At 36.8% G+C, this 25,324-nt stretch overlaps 1 protein-coding gene across 1 annotated transcript in view; it reads right to left on the bottom strand.

The window, feature by feature from the left end:
* The window catches only part of EIF3H (eukaryotic translation initiation factor 3 subunit H), a 90,260-nt gene that overhangs the window by 51,068 nt on the left and 13,868 nt on the right, over positions 1-25,324 (bottom strand). The window contains exon 2 of the mRNA XM_072851997.1: positions 16,766-16,922. Within this exon, the coding sequence (XP_072708098.1) occupies positions 16,766-16,922 (157 nt within the window). The remainder of the gene's footprint in view (positions 1-16,765; positions 16,923-25,324) is intronic.

Below are 25,324 nucleotides of genomic sequence, written 5' to 3'. Positions count from 1 at the left end.
CAGTGAAATCAGACTGCCTTCACATCAAACCCTTCACAAATGAAAACTTCCACATACAGGGGGTGGGGTGTGCGTGTATGGAAAATATTACCACATAAGTTGATCACATTACAGTGTTGAAATGCATAGATTTTGGTAATTTAAAAGTCTCTTTCGAATTCAGGATAAATAGGATATCAAAATCATAGGGACAGAGCTAAAAGTCATTTGATAGCTGTTTCCTCCCATTACATATTGTTTGTAGCGAGCACTTGGCTAACGCCTCCTTTGAGACCTCCCCAGACTTCCCCTCAACCTGCCATAGCGTACCACTACCCTTACAGTGTTTCTCCTCGTGACTCACCTAACCCTCCCTTGATAAAAATTAAACCCACTCCTGCTTCTTGCAGCCACCTTGGACACAGAAAAATAAATGTAAAAAAAAAAACTGGTGGTGTTCTTTTGTAGAAACCCTTTTCTTAAAGGAGACTTTATCAAATGTCCCTTGACCCTGACTACTCTGAAGAACTCCAAAACACACACAGGAAATGAAGAAAATACCAATTGAGAACTATTGTCATCCTTATTATTAAACATTAGCTGTTATCCTGTTATATACCAAAAAAAAAAAAAGAAAAAAGAAAAAAGTTATTTTCAGCAGCAGTGCTGAGTACCTGATAAACTCAGCAAGAGAAGTTAGCCTCTAACAATTTAGAGGCTAAATAATACACTTAAGTATCCGCGACCAAACCAAATAAATACACAGACACTATCAAACAAGCAGGTCTCCTAGCTCTGCCAATCAGCAAAGCCTCAAAAAGTTACAACCTAGGCATTTTGTATATAGTTATGAGTTTATTTCATCTCTGCAAAACTGCATCATAGAATCACAGAATCATTTAGGTTGGAAAAGACCTTTAAGATCATCAAGTCCAACTGTTAACCTAGCACTGCCAAGTCCACCACTAAACCATGGCCCTAAGTGCCACATCTACACGTCTTTTAAATACCTCCAGGGATGGTGACTCAACCACTTCCCTGGGCAGCCTGTTCCAAGGCTTGGCAACCTTTTCAGTGAAGAAATTTTTCCTAATACCAAATCTAAACCTCCCCTGGCGCAACTTGAGGCCGTTTCCTCTTGTCCTATCACTTGTTACCTGGGAGAAGAGACCAATGCCCATCTCTCTACAACCTCCTTTCAGGTAGTTGTAGAGAGCGATAAGGTCTCCCCTCAGCCTCCTTTTCTCCAGGCTAAACAACCCCAGTTGCCTCAGCCGCTCCTCATCAGACTTGTGCTCTAGACCCTTCACCAGCTTCGTTGCTCTTATTTGGACACATTGAAATTTTATTCAGAGAAAGAATAAAGACAGATACTTCCCATATTCAAGTTATTAAGATGGATCAGATTTTATTAGTTTATTAGCAAGAATGAGCAGTATCAGAGGACGGACCTAAGCGTTCCTTCTTTCATGTTAAAGTGCCACTTAAATGCGTGAAGGGAAAACAAAGGAAAATCATAAGGAGCATGTCTGTACTGTACAGAGGGCAGTGCTGGGAACCTGAAGCTGGACCAGAACCCATCTGTTTCATTGCAGTGCAATGCAGAGCTGTGCACATAGCACTGCAGCCGTGCTTACTCGTGACACTAGCTCCTAAAGGACACAGCTGCAACATGCCAACATACACACGTCCTTATCGATGCCCACCCTGATCCCTCCACCCGAGACAGCAGTGCATCGCTCCATGTGAACTCCTCCATCTGCTCCCAGCAAGCGTGAGTTATTACCACTGCTCTCCATGGCATGATGCAGATGTGTCCCACATCCGATGAAAATCACCTACTGCTCTACTTTCAGATTACAGGTCTTGTCTAACAGGTGCTTTTGTTCCAAGGTTGACAAGCTGAACTAGCATCTCTCCCATAACAATTTCTGATTTGAGTACTGTCTTGGTTTTTGCAATCCCTCTTTGTATTGTGTCAGATTAAAATCTAAATCACAGCAATGACAAGGAACATAGACACTATAATCAGGCAACTCTTTAAATAAAGTTATGATCAAAGCATCAAGTAGCCTAATAAAACTCAGGTGGCTTTAGCTTATCATATGCCATACTCATTATTTCAAGTGGCCCATTTAATAGATTTCCAGGTGACAACAAAAGAAGGTTTGTTGACAGTTCTTTCATTTCTGGCTCTGCTTATGTATCTGGTGCCTTTTGATAAGAAGGTCTAATTTAAAAAAAAAAAAGTTAAAAAATACTTATTTTAAGAGCCAGGCTTTTTGCCACAGTTGGCAAAACCACAGAAACCAATGTGGCTTTGTATTATTCACTATCTACACAAAGCTTAGCTAATTACAAAGGAGATACCAAATGACTCATGTTTGCCACAGTTTTCTATGGCCCAATGTGTTTGTCCTGGAAAGCCCAAAACATTTAATGGCAACTTTAAGAGACTTAAGCGGCAAGTTTCAATTAAAAACACAGTCAATATTTTTAACTACTTTTGAAAGTCTTTACCTTTAAAAGGAGTCTAAGCTCTGACAGCAAGCAGACAAAAAAAAAAGATGATTTGACATTTATTCTTCATTTTAACTTTGTGCTTTATGCATCCAAATACATCAATTAATTTTTCACTTGAAACATCATTATAAGAAAAGTGGCTTGGAAGATTCATTCAAACGTCACAAAATGGAGCACTGTGAATAACAGGAACCCCTTTTCAAATGTCATTTTTAAAAGTAAAATCAAGAGCTCAAATTTCTACATTTGAGGACGGAGAGACTTTTTGTTTTTAATTCTACACCACTGCATCAAAGTAGAATTTCACAAGGAACTCTGTCATCCCTCACCCTGCCATTCATTATTTCAAGTAGTGTCTTGCTTCCCCCACACCCACTCCAAGCACAGTTTAATTTCTGACCCACTATTTCAATTCTTTTTCAAACAAAAGAGTGGGTAAAATTTTTGCATGGAAATCAGGTTTAGAAGTCTAACATTTTTAAAATGCTATGGCATTAAGCCTTCCAAACCCCCATTTACCTTTCAGTTATAACTGAAATTTCAGTTTCCAAATTAGCCAGGTAGAGATGCCAATATTCCACTGAAAGCCATTAAGACCTGGACACCTAAGCTCCTGTGCCGTTTCTAAAATGTTTGAGCAAGTATGTGTTTGTACAATGTTTAGGACACCCAGAGCCAGCTGACGCCTCCGGGCATGAGCACAGTAAAGCATAAATCACGTTGCGCTTCCTAGTTTGAGAGCTAGGCAGCTCTCAGGATGGGAGCACTAACCTTGTTCCAATTTACATCTAAATACTTCTTACTGCCACTCCTCACTCTGTCTCCTCGGCACTTCTCTTATCTTCAGCGCTCGGTGCCTATTGGAAACCATCGCTATATGCCTCCAGCTCTAGTTTCTGTAAGTTGATAAATCCCAAACCAATCCTCAACTATCTTTTCATCTAGTCTTCTATCAGTAACACACCACTCAATATTTTTTGACGCTGTACTATTCTAACAAGCACATGACCAAAAGACAAAAAAAACCAACAACAACAAAAAACCCAACAAAACTTCCAAGGAGACATTTAATTCCTTTTTTTTGTTTTGTTTTGAAATTATTCTTCCTATTCCTGAGGAGAATTGCCATGTTTAGTCTAGTTCCTGAATACTTGGTGCTGCGAGCTTGTCTTTGTTGTGCATGATGACAGCTACACAACTAGACAGCAACACATCAAGTCTAGAAAATCATCATCAGTAGAATTAAAAAAATAAAAAAAAAAAACCCTGCCCTTGTAGCTTTAGTTACTCCTTGTAGGACTCAGGAATATGTTTTTCAACTAGAAGAACCACTTGGCTAAGGAGACGAAGACCTTCAGAATTTCCTGAGTAACAAAGACCTCCATTTTTAAGAGTGCTTGTTGTTCCACTACGTGAGAAAGGCTTTCGAGCCTCAGTGTGTACCAGGAGTGGCACCCAGTGTCCAAACTGCATCCTTACAACAGCGTCTTCAGTTCCCTTCTCAAACGGTCTTCCCTCATTCCTTTCTCCCAGGCTGCAGCCACAGAAAATCAGCAGCTCTATGCTTAAACTGTACATTTCATAAAGTATACTTTACGTAAAGCAGTTTACGTAAAGCTTTTGCCACTGTTTTAATCAACAGCGCATAGATGAATCAGATTTTCAACTATTTAATGTGGAGAACAACTATGAAGTCCAATAAAATTCTTCAATTAAGCCATACAGCTACAGATTTAAACTCTGAATGAAATCAACATTTGCGCAGACTATGGTCTTTCAACTGTACTCAACAACTGACTTAACAGCCACAAGCTGATTTATTCCCGATCACTGGTATTGCTTTAATAGCCCAAACCAATTTTCCCTAAACGCACTTTGTTAGAGCGAAACTAAAAATCACTTAAATAATTAGAAAAAAAAAAATCACCCTATTTTCATGTTTTGCAGCTACGCAGCATTTTAAAGATCATCTATTGTGCTTGGCTAAGACAACTGAGTAAAAATTGAGAGTAACAAATCTAGCAAATAAAGTCCTCTTGCTTCCTCCCAAAATTGACCAGAGGGATAAGACTTCAGTTTAAACAAGATTCAACACCTGGAGTAAGCTATAAAGAAACTTCCCCCAACCTGCTGCAAAAGCTACAGTTTCTACTTTTTTTTCTTTCACTATCACAAACAGTTCAGAGTTGCACAAACTGGATTAAGATAAAACATTTAATAATTAGAACAATTATCTGAAAACATTAAACAGCTATTACTCTATCAGTAGGTAAAAACACAGTATGGAGCAATACAAACTGCTAAAAAAAAACAAACAACAAAAAAACAAAACAACAACAACAAAAAACACCCACCAAAAAACCCAAAAATGCTAGGGGGAAAAGGAGGAAAAAAAAAAGAATCTATTTCCATTTACATGTGGAAGTCAAATTGCAAATACCCCTTTCAGTAATTTTGCCAGACTTCAGCTGGTCAGTTCTCCTGTTTCACCAATATCAAAACCTAAAACCCACCATAACCTCTCTCCCCTCAAACAATGAAGCCTAGAGCTGCCCATCTTACTACCTGCCTCGCATGTGCTAGTTCGAGGAACATTACATGCACCGCTTCAGGAGTCAAACGCCTTACAGCTAAGTGAAATTCTGAGTTCATGAGAACATAAAAGATTAGATCGCAGTTATACTGCAAATACCTCTGAACCAGCTTTTCCTTCTAAACCAAAGGCACAAAACTGGCACTATATAACAGTTTATCGAGAACTCTAAAATCCTGACGCTCAGTGTCTGTAGTGCCTCCCTAACGTACCCCTCTAATTTCTCTGCAGCATAAACGCACGCTATAAATGCTCCGAGATGTATCGCACGGATTAGGGTTTTATAGATATAAAAATATATATGTACACATGTATAAATATAAATATGTATTTTTAATACATATATTCACACACACATATTGAATAGCATGTTCAAATCTTGTTGAATTATTTCCCCGTTAAGATTTATTTTGTTTCAACAAGACTTCCACTTGCAAAAACATGCACACATTGCGCAGCAAATATATCTCTGTTAGGTGCCTAATATGGCCAGGGAAACCATTTTGATTATTCTGTGCCCGCTTATGCATTGTCCTACAAAACAATAAGATAGAACAGCAAGAAACTAGCAATTAAGAGAGTCTGAATGCACATCGGGAATCACTAAAATCCAAACTAGCCAAGTCAGGAACAATATGACTGATGAATAGGCCATATTATATTAGAATTGTTAGCAAGTGTTAAAAAATTATCCTTAGCAGATGTCCCTTATGACCTAAATATATAGCACAAAGAACATGCCTGTCTTGTTTTCTAAAAAAGTTTTAAGAAATCTTTCCATTTCTATTATTGACTAAAATTCCACAATGCTGCATGCTGGCTACAAACATGTACATCGAGGACTTATCACACTAAACCTACAAAAACGTATAAGTATTTTACTGAAGAGTAAACAATCTATTTTAATGTGTATTTTTCTACTGCATGAATTTACACTGAACTGAAGCATGTAATCCAATAAAAGAAATCAAACTGTGCATTCAGCAAACAGCGAAACAAAAGACAAACTGCATAATACAACTTCTCGACCAACACACCACAAACCAAAATATAGTAAATGTCTTGAAATTAGATGGGTGAGAACAACCTTATCTGCAATAAATACATTTTGTAGATACAGTCAATAAGGAATTATATAAATTTAAGCTACTATACACTGTTACATGTGCAGCTATGCACACCCAGCTTATTTTCAGTAGAGCTTTAAAGAAGTTTTTATTTCCTTAAATTTTGCTGTTATTAAGATTCTATACACTGGCTCACCACACTATAGCAAAATGCAAGATTTGCTCAGTTTTAGCTTTTTCAGTTTCTCCATATATTTTTGACTGCATCAATGGATTTAACAACATATTAATTATAAATAAATAATGCTAAAAGATAGAACTAAACTTAAACTCTACTAAGGATTTTTCTCTTTTCTAAGACTTGTATTTCTCTAGAAAATCTTTTAAGTTTAGTAATCTTTGTGAATCAATTTCTTATCCCTTCAACTCCACTGCTGCAGTAGGTTTCCTGTTAGCAAAATGGATTTCAAGTCTGTTCTTCAAGTATTCAATTCAATATTCAGTACTGAACCTTGGGCCAGTAACACATCTCTGTCTTTCTATCAATAAAATAAACGCTATAAACAAAAAAGGTGCAACTTGGGTTTAATGTGTTCTATACCTTAAGTATGTATAATTTTCTTCTAGAAGAGAATAATGCTACGTAATTTTTCCAGATTATGCAGTTGAGAAATCCATAAAACATTATGGAGCAAGAAACAAGAACCAAAAAGATTTTTCTTGATTTACTACTACTACTTATTTCAATCAGTTTCTATTATTTTTACCCAGATGTATTGATTTGAATTGTTCAACAGAACTATAGGCATTTCCTTCATTTTGGCTCTCAGAATAAAATAATAGCACGTGGGATTTATTCATTTTGCCATGCTTTTCTTTAGCTCCCTCAAGTTTATTGCAGCATTCTTCAGGGAAGGAAATGGCTAAATACTTGCATTAGGAAAAAAGGAAAGGAGGGGGAATGGAAAGAGGTAATAAGAAGGTGTTAAAAGAACACTCTCTTCCTCTTGGTCCAGTCATACTGGGAGAAGTGTTACCAAAAGAACAAACGAGTGTAGAGTCAAAATATCTGGCCAAAGCTATGGGGGAGCACAGGGACCACAAGCAATCGGTCTCTTAAGGACGAACATGCTACAGACCACAACAAAACACGCAAAAAGCACAGAGAGTGTGATCCAGGCAGTCCAATGGAAACGTCCACTCCTGTAGCACGTTGTCTAAGACTGAGTCGTCATAACCAAGGATGAAGAAGTAGAAAGTTTTTACCAGAATTGACAACACCATCTTTACATGGTCTGGGTTTCCTTCTGGATGAAGCTTTACTTCTTCCAAACACAGAGGTAGCCTAAAGCTACTACTTTCCTAACTTTTAGGCACCCAAGAAGGTACCTACCTCAGTAGGGTAAGATGAATACAGGATCTACCAGGATGTCTACTATGTGTTCTAGCAATTGCCTGAAAAAACTCTGTTTCCTTAAAATGTAAATGGTTACATCTAGACTTTTTTCATGAATTGCAGTACAGCAAAATTCAAATGCTCAGTAAATGATAGAGTACATCAGGGGAAAAAAAAAAAGCCAGCAAGTTTCACCTTTGCCATATGTTCACAGCAATATCGTTTCATAAACTAATCCACAGTAGAACAGCTAAAAGAATTACTTGGGAGTCTCTGCTTTTAATAGGAACTAACACATTAGGTATTGTTTACCATAATATTTCCCCAAGTTAATGATAAAATATAAACATGAGGTTGTTTGCATCTGTGTGATTTAAAGTGTGGAGGAATATAAAGTATTTTCATATTTCTGAGTTCTTGCATATTCCCAAAACTGAACAAATAATACATTAAATGAATTTGTAAAAATCAAACAACCTTTAGGTTCTTTGTAACTCATCAAAAATTATTTTAAAAACTTTTGAGTACTCAGGGTAAATAATCTGTACATTTTCTCTCCCTGAATAAACAGTAAGCATAAGGCTTAATGTTTTCAAATCACTATCACAAACTATAATATAGGCATAAAATTCAGAGACTGATACCTGAAATCAAAGAACAGATATTAAACATCTGAATATACTTTTATTATTTAATTAGTTACCCTCTTCTGTGCACTTCAATGTCTTTAGTCAGAGTTGAGCTGATTATATTAGCAAGAAAAATCAAATTCAGAATAGCTAATTTGTAATATTTTACCTAAATTGCAGAAAATAAAAAAAGAAATTGGAAATTAATAGTTTCTGCAAGTGTTACAAAACTATATGAAATATACACATAGCAAACTAAATGATCGTATATCATGATTATAAGTAAAGAATACATTCAAGATAGAACACAAACTATGAAGTAAAAATCTCCTGGCTTCAAGTTCAAAACTTGCATATAGTGAAATGGTTGAATGCAAAACTGAGCTGGATACAGTCCTCCAGCTCGTTCTAATGCTGCTAAAAAGACAGCTACATACAGCAAATTCCCTATCAATTAAATAGATGCTTCTCTAACTTCATTTTTAGGATTACTAAATGATTATTCTTAAGCATGATTTTCAGTAAAGTTCAGCATGAAAGTTTATTAGAGATGTTATTATCCATTGCAATCAGGGATTACAGAAAAAAAAAATCAAACAAACTATGACTGAATTTTTCAGAATGTAGGCAACCACAAGGTTTTTATGTTTAAAATTACTCAAGGAAAAATGCCATGAAATATGTTTTCTTAAAAAAAAAAGATAAAAGATAGTACAGCATTTCTGTGTTTAAAAGCAAATTACACTAACTTCTTTTGCAGCAAAATCTGAATGGAACTGGATTTAAATAAAACTTTAATATGTCTGGTGCTTTAAAGAGCAAAATGATTTCTCTTTTTTGGTTTAAAATTAGATGTTGAACAAAAAGATTTACCTACCACTTTTACTGTAGAGGCAATGCTTTAAAATCAACTTGAAAATCCAGAAATGCAATTAAAAAAAGGCATTTCAGGCATTTCATGCAATACTATCAGAAAAGGAATAGTTTATATGCAGTTTTTAAGTCTAGCAGTATAAATCTACTTAAATAAGCTGTCTAAGAAGATCCACCGCAAGTGCTATCTCCTCTTTCTTAGTTACACATGGTAGAATTGGGAAGTGAAGAGAACCTGCAAAACAAGAAAGCTCCTGTTCTGCTTTTAGGGTACATATACACACACAAAAGTCTCCGAATCAAATTCTACCAACCCATATAGCTCCTTAGAAGACGCAGCACATTTAGGCTGATTTAAGAAATGAAAAAACATTGAGTCAGTAGAGCTGTATTTAATTCAATGCACTTTGTAACATCTTTTCGGAATTCATTTGTATAAAAGATTATATGAACCTTATCAGATGAAAATAATTTTCATCCCTCTTCTGTCTGCAAGCCCCAGGTTTCCTGGCTCAGAAAGCAGCCCAGCCTGCAGGCTTGTGTGCTGGGCAGGAGTGCCCTCTAACGGGGGCTCCGCCGAGGCCGCCTGCTCTCACGCTGCTTCCAGTCCGTAAGCCTGGTTTTAAAGGAGCTTTAAAATTGAGACGAGGATACATACACGTACTCTTCACATCCCTCTGTTGTATTTAAGATAATTAAAAGCACTTTTTCTTAGGACTTCGTATTACAAAAACATACTTTGGGGTACGTTGCTGTATCCAATACAGACAAGTCCACGTATCGGCAGATACAGGGCACTTTAGACCGTGCCATGAAAAGTAGCCTTTTATCTGAATTTCTTCTTCTTTGCCCAATCAAGACAAAAACCGCCAGTAGAGATAACTCTGCAGAGTATGAAAACTTATGCAAAACATTTAACTTGTTGCAGGCCTGCTACTTCACTGAACCATCACCATTTTGCGAACAGCGTCAATATTAGTTTCCTTTTAGGAAACAAATCAAGAACTTGCACCAGGGACAGGTAAAGTACAAAATAACTCAGGTGTGATTAGCAGCTTTATTAAAGAACCTTGATTAAGTGACACATCTTATTACATGACAATTAAGCACACCTAATAACCAACCTCTCTGTCAATCAGTATATTCCAGTATCAGTTCTGGCAACCCACAAAAAAAAAACAAAACAGGGAAGACTAGACAAGACTATCTTGCATGTTTAACAAGTGACCATCCACCCTCTATCATAATCACCTGAATTCCTTATATAAATTAATCCCTACCAAGTCTATGGACTATTTCATGAATTCTTTAAATCCAAATGATAAAGGAAAAAAAATCCAACTTACAATTCAATATTCTTTTTACATAGAGCATGAAGTGAAACTTCATAAATGCACACACAAACCTGATGGGCTTTTGCCCGCACTTAGTAATTGAAAAGTCAACATTTACATAGTATAGCTTTCTTCCTAAATTACTATAGGAACTTATGAAAAACACAGTTGAGGAATTCAGATAAATGGACTACAACTGGAGTCAGAACCAAGGCTGTGATTTAGGAGCTTTTAGGTCATCTGTTCTTGTCCTTAGTGAAATAAAACTTAAATTTCATACAACTAGATTTCTGCATTTCATAAACATTCCATTTTCTTACAATAAAAGACAATACACATGACCTTCTCTATTTTTGCCAACTGTTATACCTAAAGAGAATAAACCTAAACAACAACAATTAAAGAAAAAAAATTGTCAGCTAAAATTGCATTTGTCCATTCAGAACACAGTTACAGCATGCTCAAGATCTGTCCTATAACAATACAAAATAAATAAAAGATATGCCTACAATGATAAACCTCTGAGTTATAACGCTAGCAGATTTAAAATGGGAATAACTGGAAGTTGTTTTCACAAGAAAAACTGACAAAATCTAGCCTTGACAGAAGTCTTTACAGAAAGGAGATGAACCAACACAGCTAGGGGGCTGTGATTTAACGACATCGGGACTTAGCAAAAGAAATCAACCTTCATATAGTCCGTTTGGTCCCTACAGGTATATACACACTGTCTGGGAGATTCCGGTTTGACCATACAGGGGTTTCAAGCACCTTAGGGGTTCACACTACCTTTCCAGTTGTATTCACAAGGCTGTTTGTGAAGCTACACTATTAACTTAATAAAATTTTAAAAAATATATAACTCTAGAAGACAGTAGCCTTTTTTATTAAGATGCTTTTTTAAAAGGCAAAAGAGTCCACCAAACACCACCACACCTATGCACTGAGACACAGTATGCTGGAAAGCGTAAGAACTCATGTGACCCTGGTCTTGAAGCCCCTATAATGTCAGACTGGTGTCGCAGACCACAGGCTGCGCTTCAAGAAATGCAACCTCAAAAACAAGTGCTCCAATAGAACAGGAAGGGCCTTAACGCAGCCAACACTCACTTCATGCCCACTGCAGTAGGCAACAGTTCAAAAGCACACATTCAGTTCATTGCTTTACCTCAAATTAACTTTTCTAAGCATGTTCCTTTTAGCTACCTGAAGCCCCCTGCTTCTGCAAGGATCACATATCGCAGGTCACTGTACTGGCAACACCGGAGGTAAGGCTCAGCAATATGACCTGCTGTTACCCCTGACCAATTAAAACCCTGAAAAAGTACTATATAGGAGCTACGACATGTTTCTCCATATGCAACTGCATTCATTTGAGGCTAAATAGAAGCCACAAAGAAAGAAAGTAGTGAGTGTTTTTGTGGAAATGTTGCACTATGTTGTTTCTAGTTGTTACTCAATGATGATACAACTAAATACAACCTACAGCACAGAAAAATACAGGTATTAGAATCTTTAATCATCTAGATACTTCTAACCTGAAAACTGAAAAACAAAATTAACCTTCTCAGGTAAGAAAGTAAAAACCATGGGGGGGGGGAGGTGTGCTGTGAGGAGAAGGTGGCATCACCTTTTCATCTGTAGCATTTCAGAGCGAATCTAATGAAAACCCTGCATAGTTATAAAAGAAGGGAAAGTTACAACCTTCTAGAACTTATTTTTATGTATAATTACATAACTGTCTTGAAGTTTCTATTGGCACAATTACCACAGCACTTAATTTATTATCTCAGCTTTGTAAGTAAGGTCCTAAAACATATCAGGTTGAATTAAAATCTCTTTCAAAATACCTTATCAAAATAAGGTCTCACAAGATCTATAATGAATTACATGATGTATACTACATTTTTAACTGTTGCTTTCCATGAAAGGAATATAAATTTCCTTTAAACAGGGAGAAGAGCAACTCAATGAACAGCACTGAACATAAAAACAATGAAGTGCAAAGGACTGAACTTAAGATGTCGCTTAGAGACATCACTTATAGTCAAGGATAATACATTTATTTCTTAGGAAGAAAATACACCTCATGCATTACACCTTTTTTGTAAACCTTAACTGAAAGAAAACAAAACTATGCTCAGACAAAAGCTTGGAAGTTCCCTGAAGTGAATGTAATTCTCAGAAAACTACCCTCACAAAGGCAAGCTGGGTACTGCATCATTTCACAGAAGTGCCTAAGCCAAAAACCCTTACAGCAGAACTCTGGTTTTCCCTAAACAAGAGTTGAATCCATTGGGGGGGGGGGGGGGTGTAGGGGGGTGTGTGTGCACAGGAATAGGGGTTGTATGTGTAACTGAATGTATCTTCTTAAAATTAAAGATCTATGTTTTGAGAAATAAATTCAATACCTATGAGGATTTAAGTGCACTAGTAATAAGGAAAAACACAGTTATCTGAAAAGTAAACGCCTGACCAAAAGTCCAGAGTGCAGCCCCAAAATATCAAACATTTGTGTTGAAGCATCTTTTGCTGAAGACTCAACAACATATCCCTGTTCTGCAATCTTTCTCCATTAGCTCACACATCATCAACTAAACTTCACCTACAGATTTCTAACAGAGAGTTGGGTCAAACCCTCCCACCCTCTCCAAAAATCTCATGCTGCAGCAGGCCAACCAAAGTGTTTAAGACTTCCCTGACAGGAAAATCTTACAAAAAAAATTACACTTTGTTAAAAGAATCGTAGGAAGATGACACTGCAGGAGAAACTTGCTAAGATGAAAAACACCTGTGGATTCATAAATGGTAGACAATCCTCCCAGAGTTATTATTCAAAGCTAAAAAAACCTCTCATGTTTTCTGTAGTTTCTAGAAATACTCCAAACTGCACTAAAAAATGTTCTTGCACTAAAAAAACAAGTTTAGGTATGGGGGGTTTTTTAAATCAAAAAATTCATCTTTGAAGGAATTCTGTTGCAGCAAATAGTCAAAACTTAGTATTATCTCCGGCATTAGCAGCAAGAGACAAAATGGCACCATAACAAAAGCATATCTAAGCATATTTGAAGAAATGGTTGTTGCTATCAAGTTAGAAATACATCTTTATCAAACTGATTCTTAAATGTCATGCATACCTCTTTCAAGTTCAAATTAAGGATATTTTCTCAGCACCCTCAAAAATGTGTTTTATATTAGATTTGCTCAGTTTAAAAAAGGAAAACATTAGTTTAAATGTCTCTTGCCAATTATCCAACAGTTTGTTTGCTCAAATATCACCCTCCTGTATGTAAGCTCAATTCTCTTAACAACGATCACCTCGAGACCACAAGGCAAATGAGTATTTTTCAGGTGACCTGTTCCTTGAGCTCCTGCAAAATGATACAGAAGAAATTATTTTTTGGGTGTATTCATCCCACTCTCAGCATAGCAGATAAGGAGTTTGCCAACAGATAACCGCACCATGGTTGCTCCCTGTTTCCTCCCCTCAGGAGAAGGGCAGCTGGAGTAGTGTGGCCCTTCAGCCAGTGCAACAGTCCCTGCATTAACACAAGATCAAGCATGACCAAAGTCTGCTAAGAAATACTTCCTGCAGGCCCAGAAACTTGGAATCTCAATGGGATTGTTCCTATTCCAGAATCTTAGACAAGTGGGGAAATAAATTTAAAAAAAAAAAGCTACATACACACACACTAAGCAAGAAGCAAAGACAATACAACGTTGTTCTGACCAAAGAGAACAACGTTAAGTATCATTCTGGGTGATAGAGGCACTGAAGTGCCAAGACCCTTATTCTTTTCTTCTGTATCTCTGGGCCTGAATTTGTGCAAATATATAAAAGCCAGTTGTGATACTGATGTAACATACAAGTCTTAGGGGAAGGGAGGTGCCTTGTTTGGTTTGGTTTTTAGAATCCTGAATTTTAAGGTTCTGGCATTTAACAAGAGATTTCTCTGCTGGAGTATCTGTATATAGAAGAAAGAAGAATCTTTTGAAAATCTGGCAGGATGCTTGCATAAGGAAACATAGCTCCAGGGAAAACAAACAAGGAGTATTTATAAAACATTATTGTTTTTCACATTGGCAAGACAGAAGACAACTCTATATAGAGCCTAAACAGGTACCTAACACTCAGCTGGCAAGCTCAAGAGCCATTTTGTTTGGGTTTTCATCTTCCCTAGCTTCTACCACATAGGTCAAAGGACTGAACAGGCCCTAAGTAAAGGGCATGCAGAATGAACATGAGCGCTGTGTGCTTCCTGAATGGTTCAGTCTATTTAACTGTATTTCACTGAAAAGAATATAGAGAGAACCTCTCTGAGACCCATACGGTAGAGGCTAGGGAAGATGAAAACCAATACAAAATGGCTCTTGAGGTTGGCTTATAGGGTTTAACTACCTGAAAGGAGGTTGTAGAGAGGTGGGGGTCAGTGTCTTCTCCCAGGTAACAAGCAATAGGACAAGAGGAAATGGCCTCAAGTTGCACCAGAGGAGGTTTCGACTGGGTATTAGGAAAAATTTCTTCACTGAAAGGGTTGTCAATCATTGGAAAAGGCTACGCAGGTGGAGTGGTGGAGTCACCATCCCTGGAGGTATTTAAAAGACATGTAGATGTGGTGCTTAGGGACATGGTTTAGTGGTGGACTTGGCAGTGTTAGGTTAACCATTGGACTCGATGGTCTTAAGGGTCTTTTCCAACCTAAATGACTCCATGATTCAGCAAAGGCAAGCTCCCTTGACCTGGCTGCAAATTCCCTATCACTGCTAGAGGCATGCATCAGCGTCACTGTGATAGGTTCACTTCCACTCTGGCTAGAGTTTGCTCTTCTTTCTGTGCCTGCAGCATGGGAACAGAAGGTTGACAAGGTCAGACATCCAGGTGACGGAAGCTCCACAAGCACCGCTTTTTGCACCTTACTTAATGCCAGGATTATTGCCTACTTGCTAAAAAGGGGAAAAGAAAGACTGGTAACAAGAGTCACTTTCTTGGAATGAGGTTTCTCCCAAGCAGAAACAGTTGAACCTTGCATACAAGATCACAGGCTTACAGCTTCAGCATGGTAGCCACCATATGGTGAGATGAACCCATCTCGGAAACTAAGACATTTATTTCACTCCTTGCTTGCCTATCAGCTACATGGAAACAATTCAGCCATTTTCTACAGGAAAAACTGAAGCATGGGATCCAATTAAAAATTTAAATTACTCCAATCCTTTGAAGAGCTCCAGAAGAGAAGGAATCTTTAAGACATCTTTTAGGCTTTAATGAAATATAGTTCTGACTCAAGCACCATATTAATGTAGGACAATTAAGATTCCTTTGTGTTTTGCCTTTTTTTTCATATCACAAATTGTATAATCCCACAACAGAAGCAATAAACATCTAAGAAACCTTACCAAGTTGCACAGAATTCTTAAAATGATCTTTGTTTTAAAGGCAGAGTCTAAGATTCTTTTATAATAGGATAAAAATATTAATTTAACAATAGCTCACCTCATTATAAGCAAGAAAAAGCCATCTATACTTTAAATAATCTCGCTCATACTGAATTATCAAAATTAGATAGAATCAAGCTTCCAACCACAACTACTTTGACTATATTGCCTCTTTAGTATACTCATGACGTTAAACGGTCTCTCTTTAAGCCCTAACAAAGAAACGTTTCTACTAGTATCATTAAACACACACACACATATATAACCAAGATTAGAATTCTAAACCTTTCAAGTTTATGTTATAAATTTTATACCATTCTGTGTCAAGCCAATTATACTGACTTACAGTGGCAATAACAAAACATTACTAGGACCAGCAAGGAAACACCAAGGCAGATAGAAACCACTGATGCTACTTCTAGCTCACTTGGAGAAGCAAAAATATCACCCAGATTTCAAGTTAACCACTGCCTCTTAAACTTATAAAGCTCTGCTCTCCAGGCTTTCAATGAGTACATAACATATACAAATAAATCTACAGAGAGGCAACCTATATGCCTGACTACATACATATGTACATGTATATATACATGCATATAATACACACACAGACTTTTTCATAAAAAGCTTTAAAGTCTATATGAATCACAGACTGGAAACTTAGGTAACTTCCTGTGTGGACAGCTTTACTCTAACATAACTGTGTCCATATAATACAGCATTTATCCCTATAACTTTCCTTACATAGACAGGATTTCAGTTGGATATGCAGGATGGTATTGTGAGTAACCCACTGATACCACAACACAAATAAAAACACTCTCTGATCACATACAAGCTTCTGGTCACTGTGGAAAAAAAAATAAAATCTTTTTTTTGCACATATGGATATTTTTATTATTATTATTATTATTTTACAAAACTGTAACCATTACCTTCATCAAAGTCTGCATCATCTTCTGTATGCTGAGGGAAAGGGAAGCAATTTGTGATTTCAAGTCTGTCATCCACCACAAGACCCAGCAGCACTCCCTGGACCACTTCATTCCCCTGTCCTTCTTCTTGGTAATGTTTAATGATCTTCAACACAACCTAGAACACAAAGACAAGAAAATCATATTATGCAATGGGGCTTTTGTCCTCAAACTATATATTTGGAATTTTTAAGTTGTTGAAGTGTTGCATAAATTAGAGCTGCAAACTGAGTCAGCTACTGGCTTAAACACCAGCAATTTTAATACAGGTTGAAGAACTGGAGACCATCTAATATTACAGGAGAATAAGAAAGATCATTAAATGAATGGTCAAAATGCAGTTCTAAACCAATTCTCTGAAACACCCTTCTAAAAAGAAATAATTGACCTTTTTTACTTTACCTTGTTGCTGTAACTGTTAAAAGCTATCTTGTAGGGGCAATAAGCTCCCTCCTGAGGGAAACACTGCACAAGAAACTACCAAAACACCTTGAAAGTAACTATGCAGAAACTAGTAGGAAATTTCTGAAAGGCACAAAATGCATCAAATTTCAGTTGTATTAACCTTCAAAGTTACATCCCATTGCAGTTTTACTTCAGATGATAATGTAATTTATATTTTGTAAACTGTGTCAAAGAATATTTAAGAATAATGAATGATAAAACAAAGGAGCACAAATTACTCATCATATTTTTAATACAATTCTCACTTCCTTCCCTAAATCTGAACTCCACAATGAATAATTCTCATGAGATGATACTGTAAATTGGAACAGTATGAACAAAAACACTCAAAAATAGTCAATCATTTGCCAGAAACACTTTACACTTAAGTAAAATTTTATGCTTAACAAGAACCAGAACAAGATAAGAAACTAACCACAATCACAGACTTGAAAGAACTTATACTTTGTCCAGCACAAGTGGGTTTTATTTCACTAAATCCTAATCCATCCAAGCAAAATGCACCAGAAAATGTCTGATGACTCTGTTGTCGTTAAAGCAATACTACTTTAATGTTTGTTGGCAAACAGACTAGTGTAATGGATTTCAGCTCAACCACCCTGAGAACAGATTTTGTACAAATCCTGGTATTTACTGAACATTCTACAGCGGAAAAAACCAAAAAGTTAAGCCCATATTTACACATCAGGAACATATATTTGTCCTAGCTTTCTCCTTGGCTGTTTAGCAGAACTTCATGTCACAATTTTAAAAACACCATTAATGAATTAAAGTACCACAATGTAGGTTAAATGGAAGAAAAAGGTGACTAGAAAAGAAATTCTTTACAAACACATTGCCTTCTTGGGGTAAAATGGGAAAAGAGCTTCATATACAGACTGCTTGTGAGGTGGAAGGAGAACAGAAAATAAATACCTTTTTCCAACTAAGTTGGATTAAGTATTGAACAGGACTAACACCCACTGATCCTTTGTTTATTCACAATACCACTCACTTCTGCTTTCTCCTGCGTCCAGATACACTTGCGCTGAAGCCCCGCAATCACAGGTAGATAACACTGTTTCACTGCAATACACATTCACATCTGTCCCTCAGGTCCTTTGAAGCCATACCCTTTTACCCAATTTGTTAAAAGAGGTCTACAGAGCAGAGAGACAAAGAGATACTTTGGCTACATAAATCTCATCTCATCGGAAAACAGTAAGGAAATTAAGATCAGTGGGCAGTGAAGCAGAATTCAACAATGCTGAAAGCAGTACAGCCAACACCAGTTCAAGATCACCTAGATGCAGAAGCTAGATGCCTTCTACCACAACGCCAGCACATAAATAATATGCAACTTGCATTTAGTGTGAAGTTAAGGTTTATCATATATTTGCCATAAGCTCTGTTTTCTACAGTCAAGGAATCCATAACTAACTGGACAGATTACAGCACAGCATGCTCTCTGACTACTGCATAACTATTCTCAACACCTTTACAGTCTTGTAAGCTTCACCTTTTCCAGTACGTTTCTCCTCATTTGCTCTTGAGTTTTCTATGCACACTGACTGGCCCTGTTACTGTGAATCCTGTTTGCCTGTTGATTCTGTTCCAGGAGCATTTGTGATATGATGCCAATTTTATTGCAGCATTTCTGATAATTGTTCACAGAAAGCAGCCGCAAATGAAAAGAGCATGGGCTGTCATCGAATATCAATGATTTTTCAGGGAGATAAAACTAGGATTTCAAAACTCTTAAATGCTGACCAAATACTCCAATACACAGCAAAGTAATAACATACACAAGTCTGCAGTTTTCAATCTCCAGCCTGAAGACCACAGCAGATATTATCCAGGAAGATACAGACCTCAATTTAGGCCTACCTGCAAGCTTGTTTTCTAACGGAGTCTGAGAAAGGTAGCAGAGAAGGTCATGAACTCACTACTCTAAATTTCACACCCGTTAGCAAGCTGCAGAAGTTCAGGTTTATGACTGCACTGGAAAATACATTAGCTACTGAAATCATTTATAAAAAGATAAATGAACATGCCTGAGAAATACATCCAATGACATGATTCTTGTTTTCATTTTGTTCTTTGTTCTGGAGAGTTTTATTTAGCGCATAAGACAAGTCTTTAGTATAGCAGGCTCTTAAGCTTGGATTGAAAAACCTGCCATCAAAATACTACCATATGACCAAGAGGGAAGCAGGCACTGGAACTTATGTTTCAGTACTAAAAACAGACCTTCAAGTGTAAAGTAAAACTATTTCTCTAGTGATAACAAGACCAGTTTCAAACATTTAAAATGCCGTTTCCATTTGTTTGCTAGTCTAGATACAGCAGCAATAGCTGATCACGATAGAAATGACAATGCCATGACATTGCCTGATTTGACTGCACAAACCAATACTTTGTATTGAGGAAACCACACACACACACAAAAATGAACACTTAACTTGTATCTAGACATTTCCCAAAAAAGATATTATGTTTATGAAGCATCAGAACAGAATCAGAATAGTTTTATTGGTCTGAAAATTAATGTAAGAAGTGTTAATACAAATAATGTAAGTAACACAACACACTGAGAAAGACAAATCCATTTTTCCAAATAACACAGAAAATAATATCCCAAAGAAATCTAAATGAACACCAGTATAACCCATCTTTCATCCAATGCTGATTCACTTCCCAAACACTATTTACAATTCCCATCTACCTATTCATCTACTGAGATATTGCCTCTTTGTACAAACTATAACTGGTTTTAAATACCCTTAGACCCTTCACTGCTACACCATTGCTACATGAAATTAACAGTAACCAAACCACATTTCAACTGTTAGTTATTTCAGTAATGCAGCTGGTCAACCAGGAAAGGCTATGTACTCAAGGAGAAAAATATATCAACTAATTTGACTTACTGTTTAAAAAAAAAAAAAGAGTCAGATTTCTAAATTCTGATACCTCTGAACACAAAAGTCAATAATCGTATACAGCCTGATTTAGTAAATACAATTAGTATGTAAAAAATATTCAGGTGCACAAAGACTCTTCAGAAAAGGACATACAAATAACTCCTAAATAAAACTCAAGAGTCCCCCAGCCTTGTAAATTTAGTGCTCAAAATACCAAAGCAATTTAATCACTTGGAGTAGCCACTTGTCAGATTTTAATGGCCGTTAATCCTCAATTAACAACAACAAAAAAAACCCTTGCAGTTCAGCAGTGCTTCTAATCTTCAGATCTTCAAAGCACTGCTCAAACATTAAGAATTAAGTCATACTACAAAAAAAGAACCATCCTGAAACTATTAAAAACTTCAAAAGGTACATATTTTAGCTGTAGGAGTACAATGCCAAATTTTAACTTTGGCTATATCCTGACATCACAGTTGTTAATTTCAAAAGTTTGTACCTTGTTGCAGAAATACCTGTAACATGAACCATGAGCGGAAGTATCATAAGCCTTTGTGGGGTTCCTGGGAAGATTCCGCTGTAAGGACATGAATATGCCAAGATGCACATTTCTGTATTTCTCTAAAGAGAGACAACAGAAAGTCAAAGCACTGAAGGTTCATTTACGATTGTGTTCCAGAGAGCTGAAAGTCACCACATTGAAACCAAATTTCCAGTACCTGTGCTGTGTCTTACAGATGCAATATCAAACAAGAGAGCGCTTCTGTTATCCCACTGGATACATGATATAACAAGCTGATTTACGGTCTTAAATCAAGTATTTAAATCTTCTTGAATGCTTTACATTTTTTACCACCCAAGAAAACTTTGTCAGCACAACCACTAGCACCAATTGCCCGCATCTGGGGAGAGGATGGGGAGAGAGTGTAAATAACACTGTGTTATGTAGCTGTTTTCAAACCAGCCATAACCAACATGGGCATCAAACGTGGAAGATGCCACAATGCCCACATGCCCTCAATATTTAATGCTTGTGAAACTGTGATCAACATTCAGCTTGGCAAAAGCATCTTGAAAGCTATCACCACTAATAGCATCTGATATATTTTGAATACATCCGTATCACATATGGAGCCTTCTCCATATGAATTCTTAAAAGCATGAACTTTTACATTTCAGCATTATGGTACAAGCAATTTTACTTAAAATCCTAGCACAGACAAAGTTCAAGAGAGAATCATTAATGTATTTTTGTAAATGGATAGATCTCAACTATCATGACTAACAACAACTCATGTAATCGAGTTTGAATTGTGCTAAAATCAGAGATGCCTAAAATTAAGACATCTACCTGACACACACAAACTGCATATATGGCACCTCTGGAAAAAGACAGTTACTTCACCTGTTTAATAATATCTAAATGAAGACATACCAAATTTTACACTAATTTAGTGGCCCTGCCTGATTCCCCAGCATACACTACACCAAAGAACAAATCTACAGCCTGTGTTGTACTGAAACTTAACTAATTAGCTACACAGAAATTGAATTTAAGTAAACAGTTCTGAAATCCTCAGGTAAGCACGGAATGGCTTTGTTTTTAAACAAAGACTTGAAAAAAAAAAAATAAGAGAAAACTAGAGCAAGATATAGTGAAACATGGGCAATGTTAACATTTTTTAATAGTTCCAGATGAGTGGGTTTTGTTGGTTTTTGGGTTTTTTTGTGGTTTGTTTTTTTTTTTTCCCCCCACACACACTACAGATAAGTGCTTATCCTACACTTAAAAAAGACAAGTTCTGGAAGCTGACCAAGCAAAAACTTGCCTTGAGCTGATTTGTCTCCTGGCTACAGCACCACTTGATAAGATGGTAACAAAGTCTCTCAACTTTCCTGCCAGGAGAAAAGGAACTCCGAAGTAAATTAAAGATACCACTGCAACAGTTAAGAGTAAGAAAACATATGTCTAATACATATAACGCTCTCCTCCGGATGACTGAGGAGACAGATGTTTACATACACACATAAAAAATTCTGACTTAATCAGTGCAGTCCATAGAAACATGTTCTAGAAAGCACTGTCTGACAGATACCGTGTCAAAAGTGTAAAATCAACAGGTTGATACCCTTAATCTTTTAGGTGTTGGATATGAAGCTTCATGGCATAAGACTGCCACTACATCAAAGTTGTGCCATGAGGTGAACTGAAGATTAGAGGTGAAACTGAATTTTCCACATTATACTAATCTTGAGAAATATGACAATCTCTACTGAAAATCAAACCCTGAATTCACTTAAATGCATATTCTAGATCATCTGCAGAGTTTTGAATTTTTCTAGATTCTCTTATTCAACAGTACTGATTTTTTGACCATTCCTGACATGATCGATGTCTACACATTTATTCTTTTCTTCCTCACCCTTAACTTCGGAATAAAAGCTCTTACAACTGTTAGACCAATTTTACCTCAGGAGAAGTAAAAAAAAAAAAAATTGGTTTCCATTAAGACCTTCAACATCTTACAGTAATTGATTTGACAGATATCTTCAATCCTAACTATGATTGGTGGCCAAAAAAAGGTATTTTAATTCCCTGACAAGTAATCAGAAAGATACTTAATCTGAACATACTGTACAAAATCTGAGGCCAAAAGGACAAAACTGAGTAGACCTGAAAACCAAGGTAACTTTAAAAAATGTTGTTTCTGAACAGTAAGTTCAGAAATAACAAGTCTTAGCCCTCACTCTTCTGTCTAGCAAATATAACAGTCATCCTCTGGACAGAAGGCCTCAAAAGCCCCACAATGTTTTACCTTTATCTTGACTGGCTAGAGCCCTAACACCAACATTTACACAGCCTTTGAAAATACCGTTCTTGGAATAGTAAGCTTACATTTTATGTCACTCAACAGCTAACAAACACCAGATATTAAAACCTTATTTCTGAACTTGACAGAAATTTGGGGCTTAAAAACAATAATTATATAGGAGGCATAACAGAATGATGCATGCCATTTCATACCATCTCAATCAGGTGCAAATATCAAAATCTCTTTTTGACATGAGAGTTGAAGTTTCCTGGAGCTGAGCCGGAATTCAACTATTACGAACAATGAACGCATATTGATCTGAGGTGGTCCTCAAGCAGGGGATTACCACATATTTTTTTCACACAGAAATTATAAGTCATAGGATTCTGTTGGGTTTTGTCTCATGTAGGCCCTCAGTACCAAATAATTTTGGAAATCCGTGTTAAATTTAATGGAAAATATTCCATCTTGGGGGCAGGAATGTAACATGCTCCTGTACTATTTGAATACTTTTGAGTATTAGGAAGCGCATGAAAAGCATCCAAAGCTTTTTGTTCCCTGGGTGACTTACTACATCAGTTAGTACCATATCACCTGCTTAGTTCGTAAACCTCAAGATTTCAGATGATTTAACTACAAAAGGGAACATCAGTAACCTTCAAAAAGGAGTGCAACTCCACAGTATGTATGTTAGGCTGAAGAAAACTACCCAAATCATAACAGATTATTGATGTAACATCCATATTTTTCTGTCACTTCTACTTGGTTTAGGAACCATATCACCCTGTAATTATAGGAATCTCGATGGTTTTCCATATTACCTCCTGCCTCATAAAGTGCTTATAGCCATCTAACTCACTTTCCTGTGGTTGTGGGTTCTTTTTTTTTTCCAACAGGACAAAGAAGGTGATAATATCCATACATAGCATTAAGCTAGACGGATTATACCTTGCCACTTTATCTCAGCAAGCGGCTGACTCAAAGCACAACTCAAAGTCAGTGACAGGCCAAGAAGCATTTTATCACTCCTTCTTGAACATTAACTGGTTATGTGCACTCTTTGGGCACGGCTGGAAAAGCTGTACCTTGCTTACCCTGAAGCTCAGTCTAGAAAAATTAGACATTCAGTTCATTTGTCACTTTCTGTAACTGTTACAGAGATTATGTGTGTATCAGCAATACGTTCAATGCAAACTGAATGCAAAGCTTAAACCACCGCCAGGTAACGTCCCTTATTCTTAATAAGTATCCGCTCTTTCAGTTGTTTTGTCATTTCGCTTTTTACAAGGAACTACTACCAAACTGCTGCGATTCAAGAGCTCTAGAATTTCCCTTCAAGCAAGAGGGAAACCCAGTCTAACAAGAACAGGACCTTCCTCTACAGCGATACAGCCTGCCTGCACCTTCCAACAGTCCCAGTCTTCCAGCGAAGGTGGTCGTTCACATGGTGCAAGTCCAGGCTCACTACGGATGCTGCCAAGTGATTGAAACATACACTGTATTTACTGGAAGTAAACCCAGCTGCTGTACACATGGGTTAGCTTCTCACTCATTCTATTACTGGGACACTTCAAAAGCTGTAGGGATTTAAAAAAAAAAACCACCACCACCCCCCAAAAAAAGCCTATTAAAAAAAGCTACTCCATATTATAAAAATCACTGGTTTTATATAAAACCAGACATAGAACATGAAACAAACCATTAGTTAATGGCTAGAACTAAAACCGGTAAATATCTTATCTAAAATACAAAATGAAAAATATTTTGCCACTGACAGAAAGAGGTGGAATTCAGTGTGAAGAACTGAAATAGTACAGACACTAAGCCTGTTTCTGTACAAATACAACATTAGAAGGGGAGATTACTGGGTTTTGGTTAGAGGCCTGTTGTTTTTTCATAGGCTGTGGTTTTCCACGGCTGTGGCTCGGAACTTAGGATAATCAGCTAATGTCTTGTAGGTACCATGAAACATCTGTTTAAGTCATTTATTTACTCATGTCCAAGCGAGCTGCTTGTTCTTGCAAAGGGAAGATGTTAAACACAAACTGCAGTCCACCAAAGGAAAAAGTCATTAAACAGTGGAAAAAAGCAAAGTTTATTAAAACATAGAAACATATCAAATATTAATCAAGGTGTGTTTTACCAAACAGACCAATCTCTTCCTGATTTTTGTCCCGCTACATTTTCATTTGGGTTTTTTTTTTTTTTTTTAGACTGCACAACAGTTCAGGTTAACAATCATCTCCATGGTTGTTCGCAAGCCATTAGTACACTTTAAATACTGCCTCAATATAAGTAAAAATGCACCATTACATTTGTGTATTTAAATTCTCCATTGC

The sequence above is a fragment of the Ciconia boyciana genome, chromosome 2 (genome assembly GCF_034638445.1).
Source record: "Ciconia boyciana chromosome 2, ASM3463844v1, whole genome shotgun sequence".
Taxonomy (NCBI): domain Eukaryota; kingdom Metazoa; phylum Chordata; class Aves; order Ciconiiformes; family Ciconiidae; genus Ciconia; species Ciconia boyciana.
This window is presented reverse-complemented; position numbering and strand designations above follow the sequence as displayed.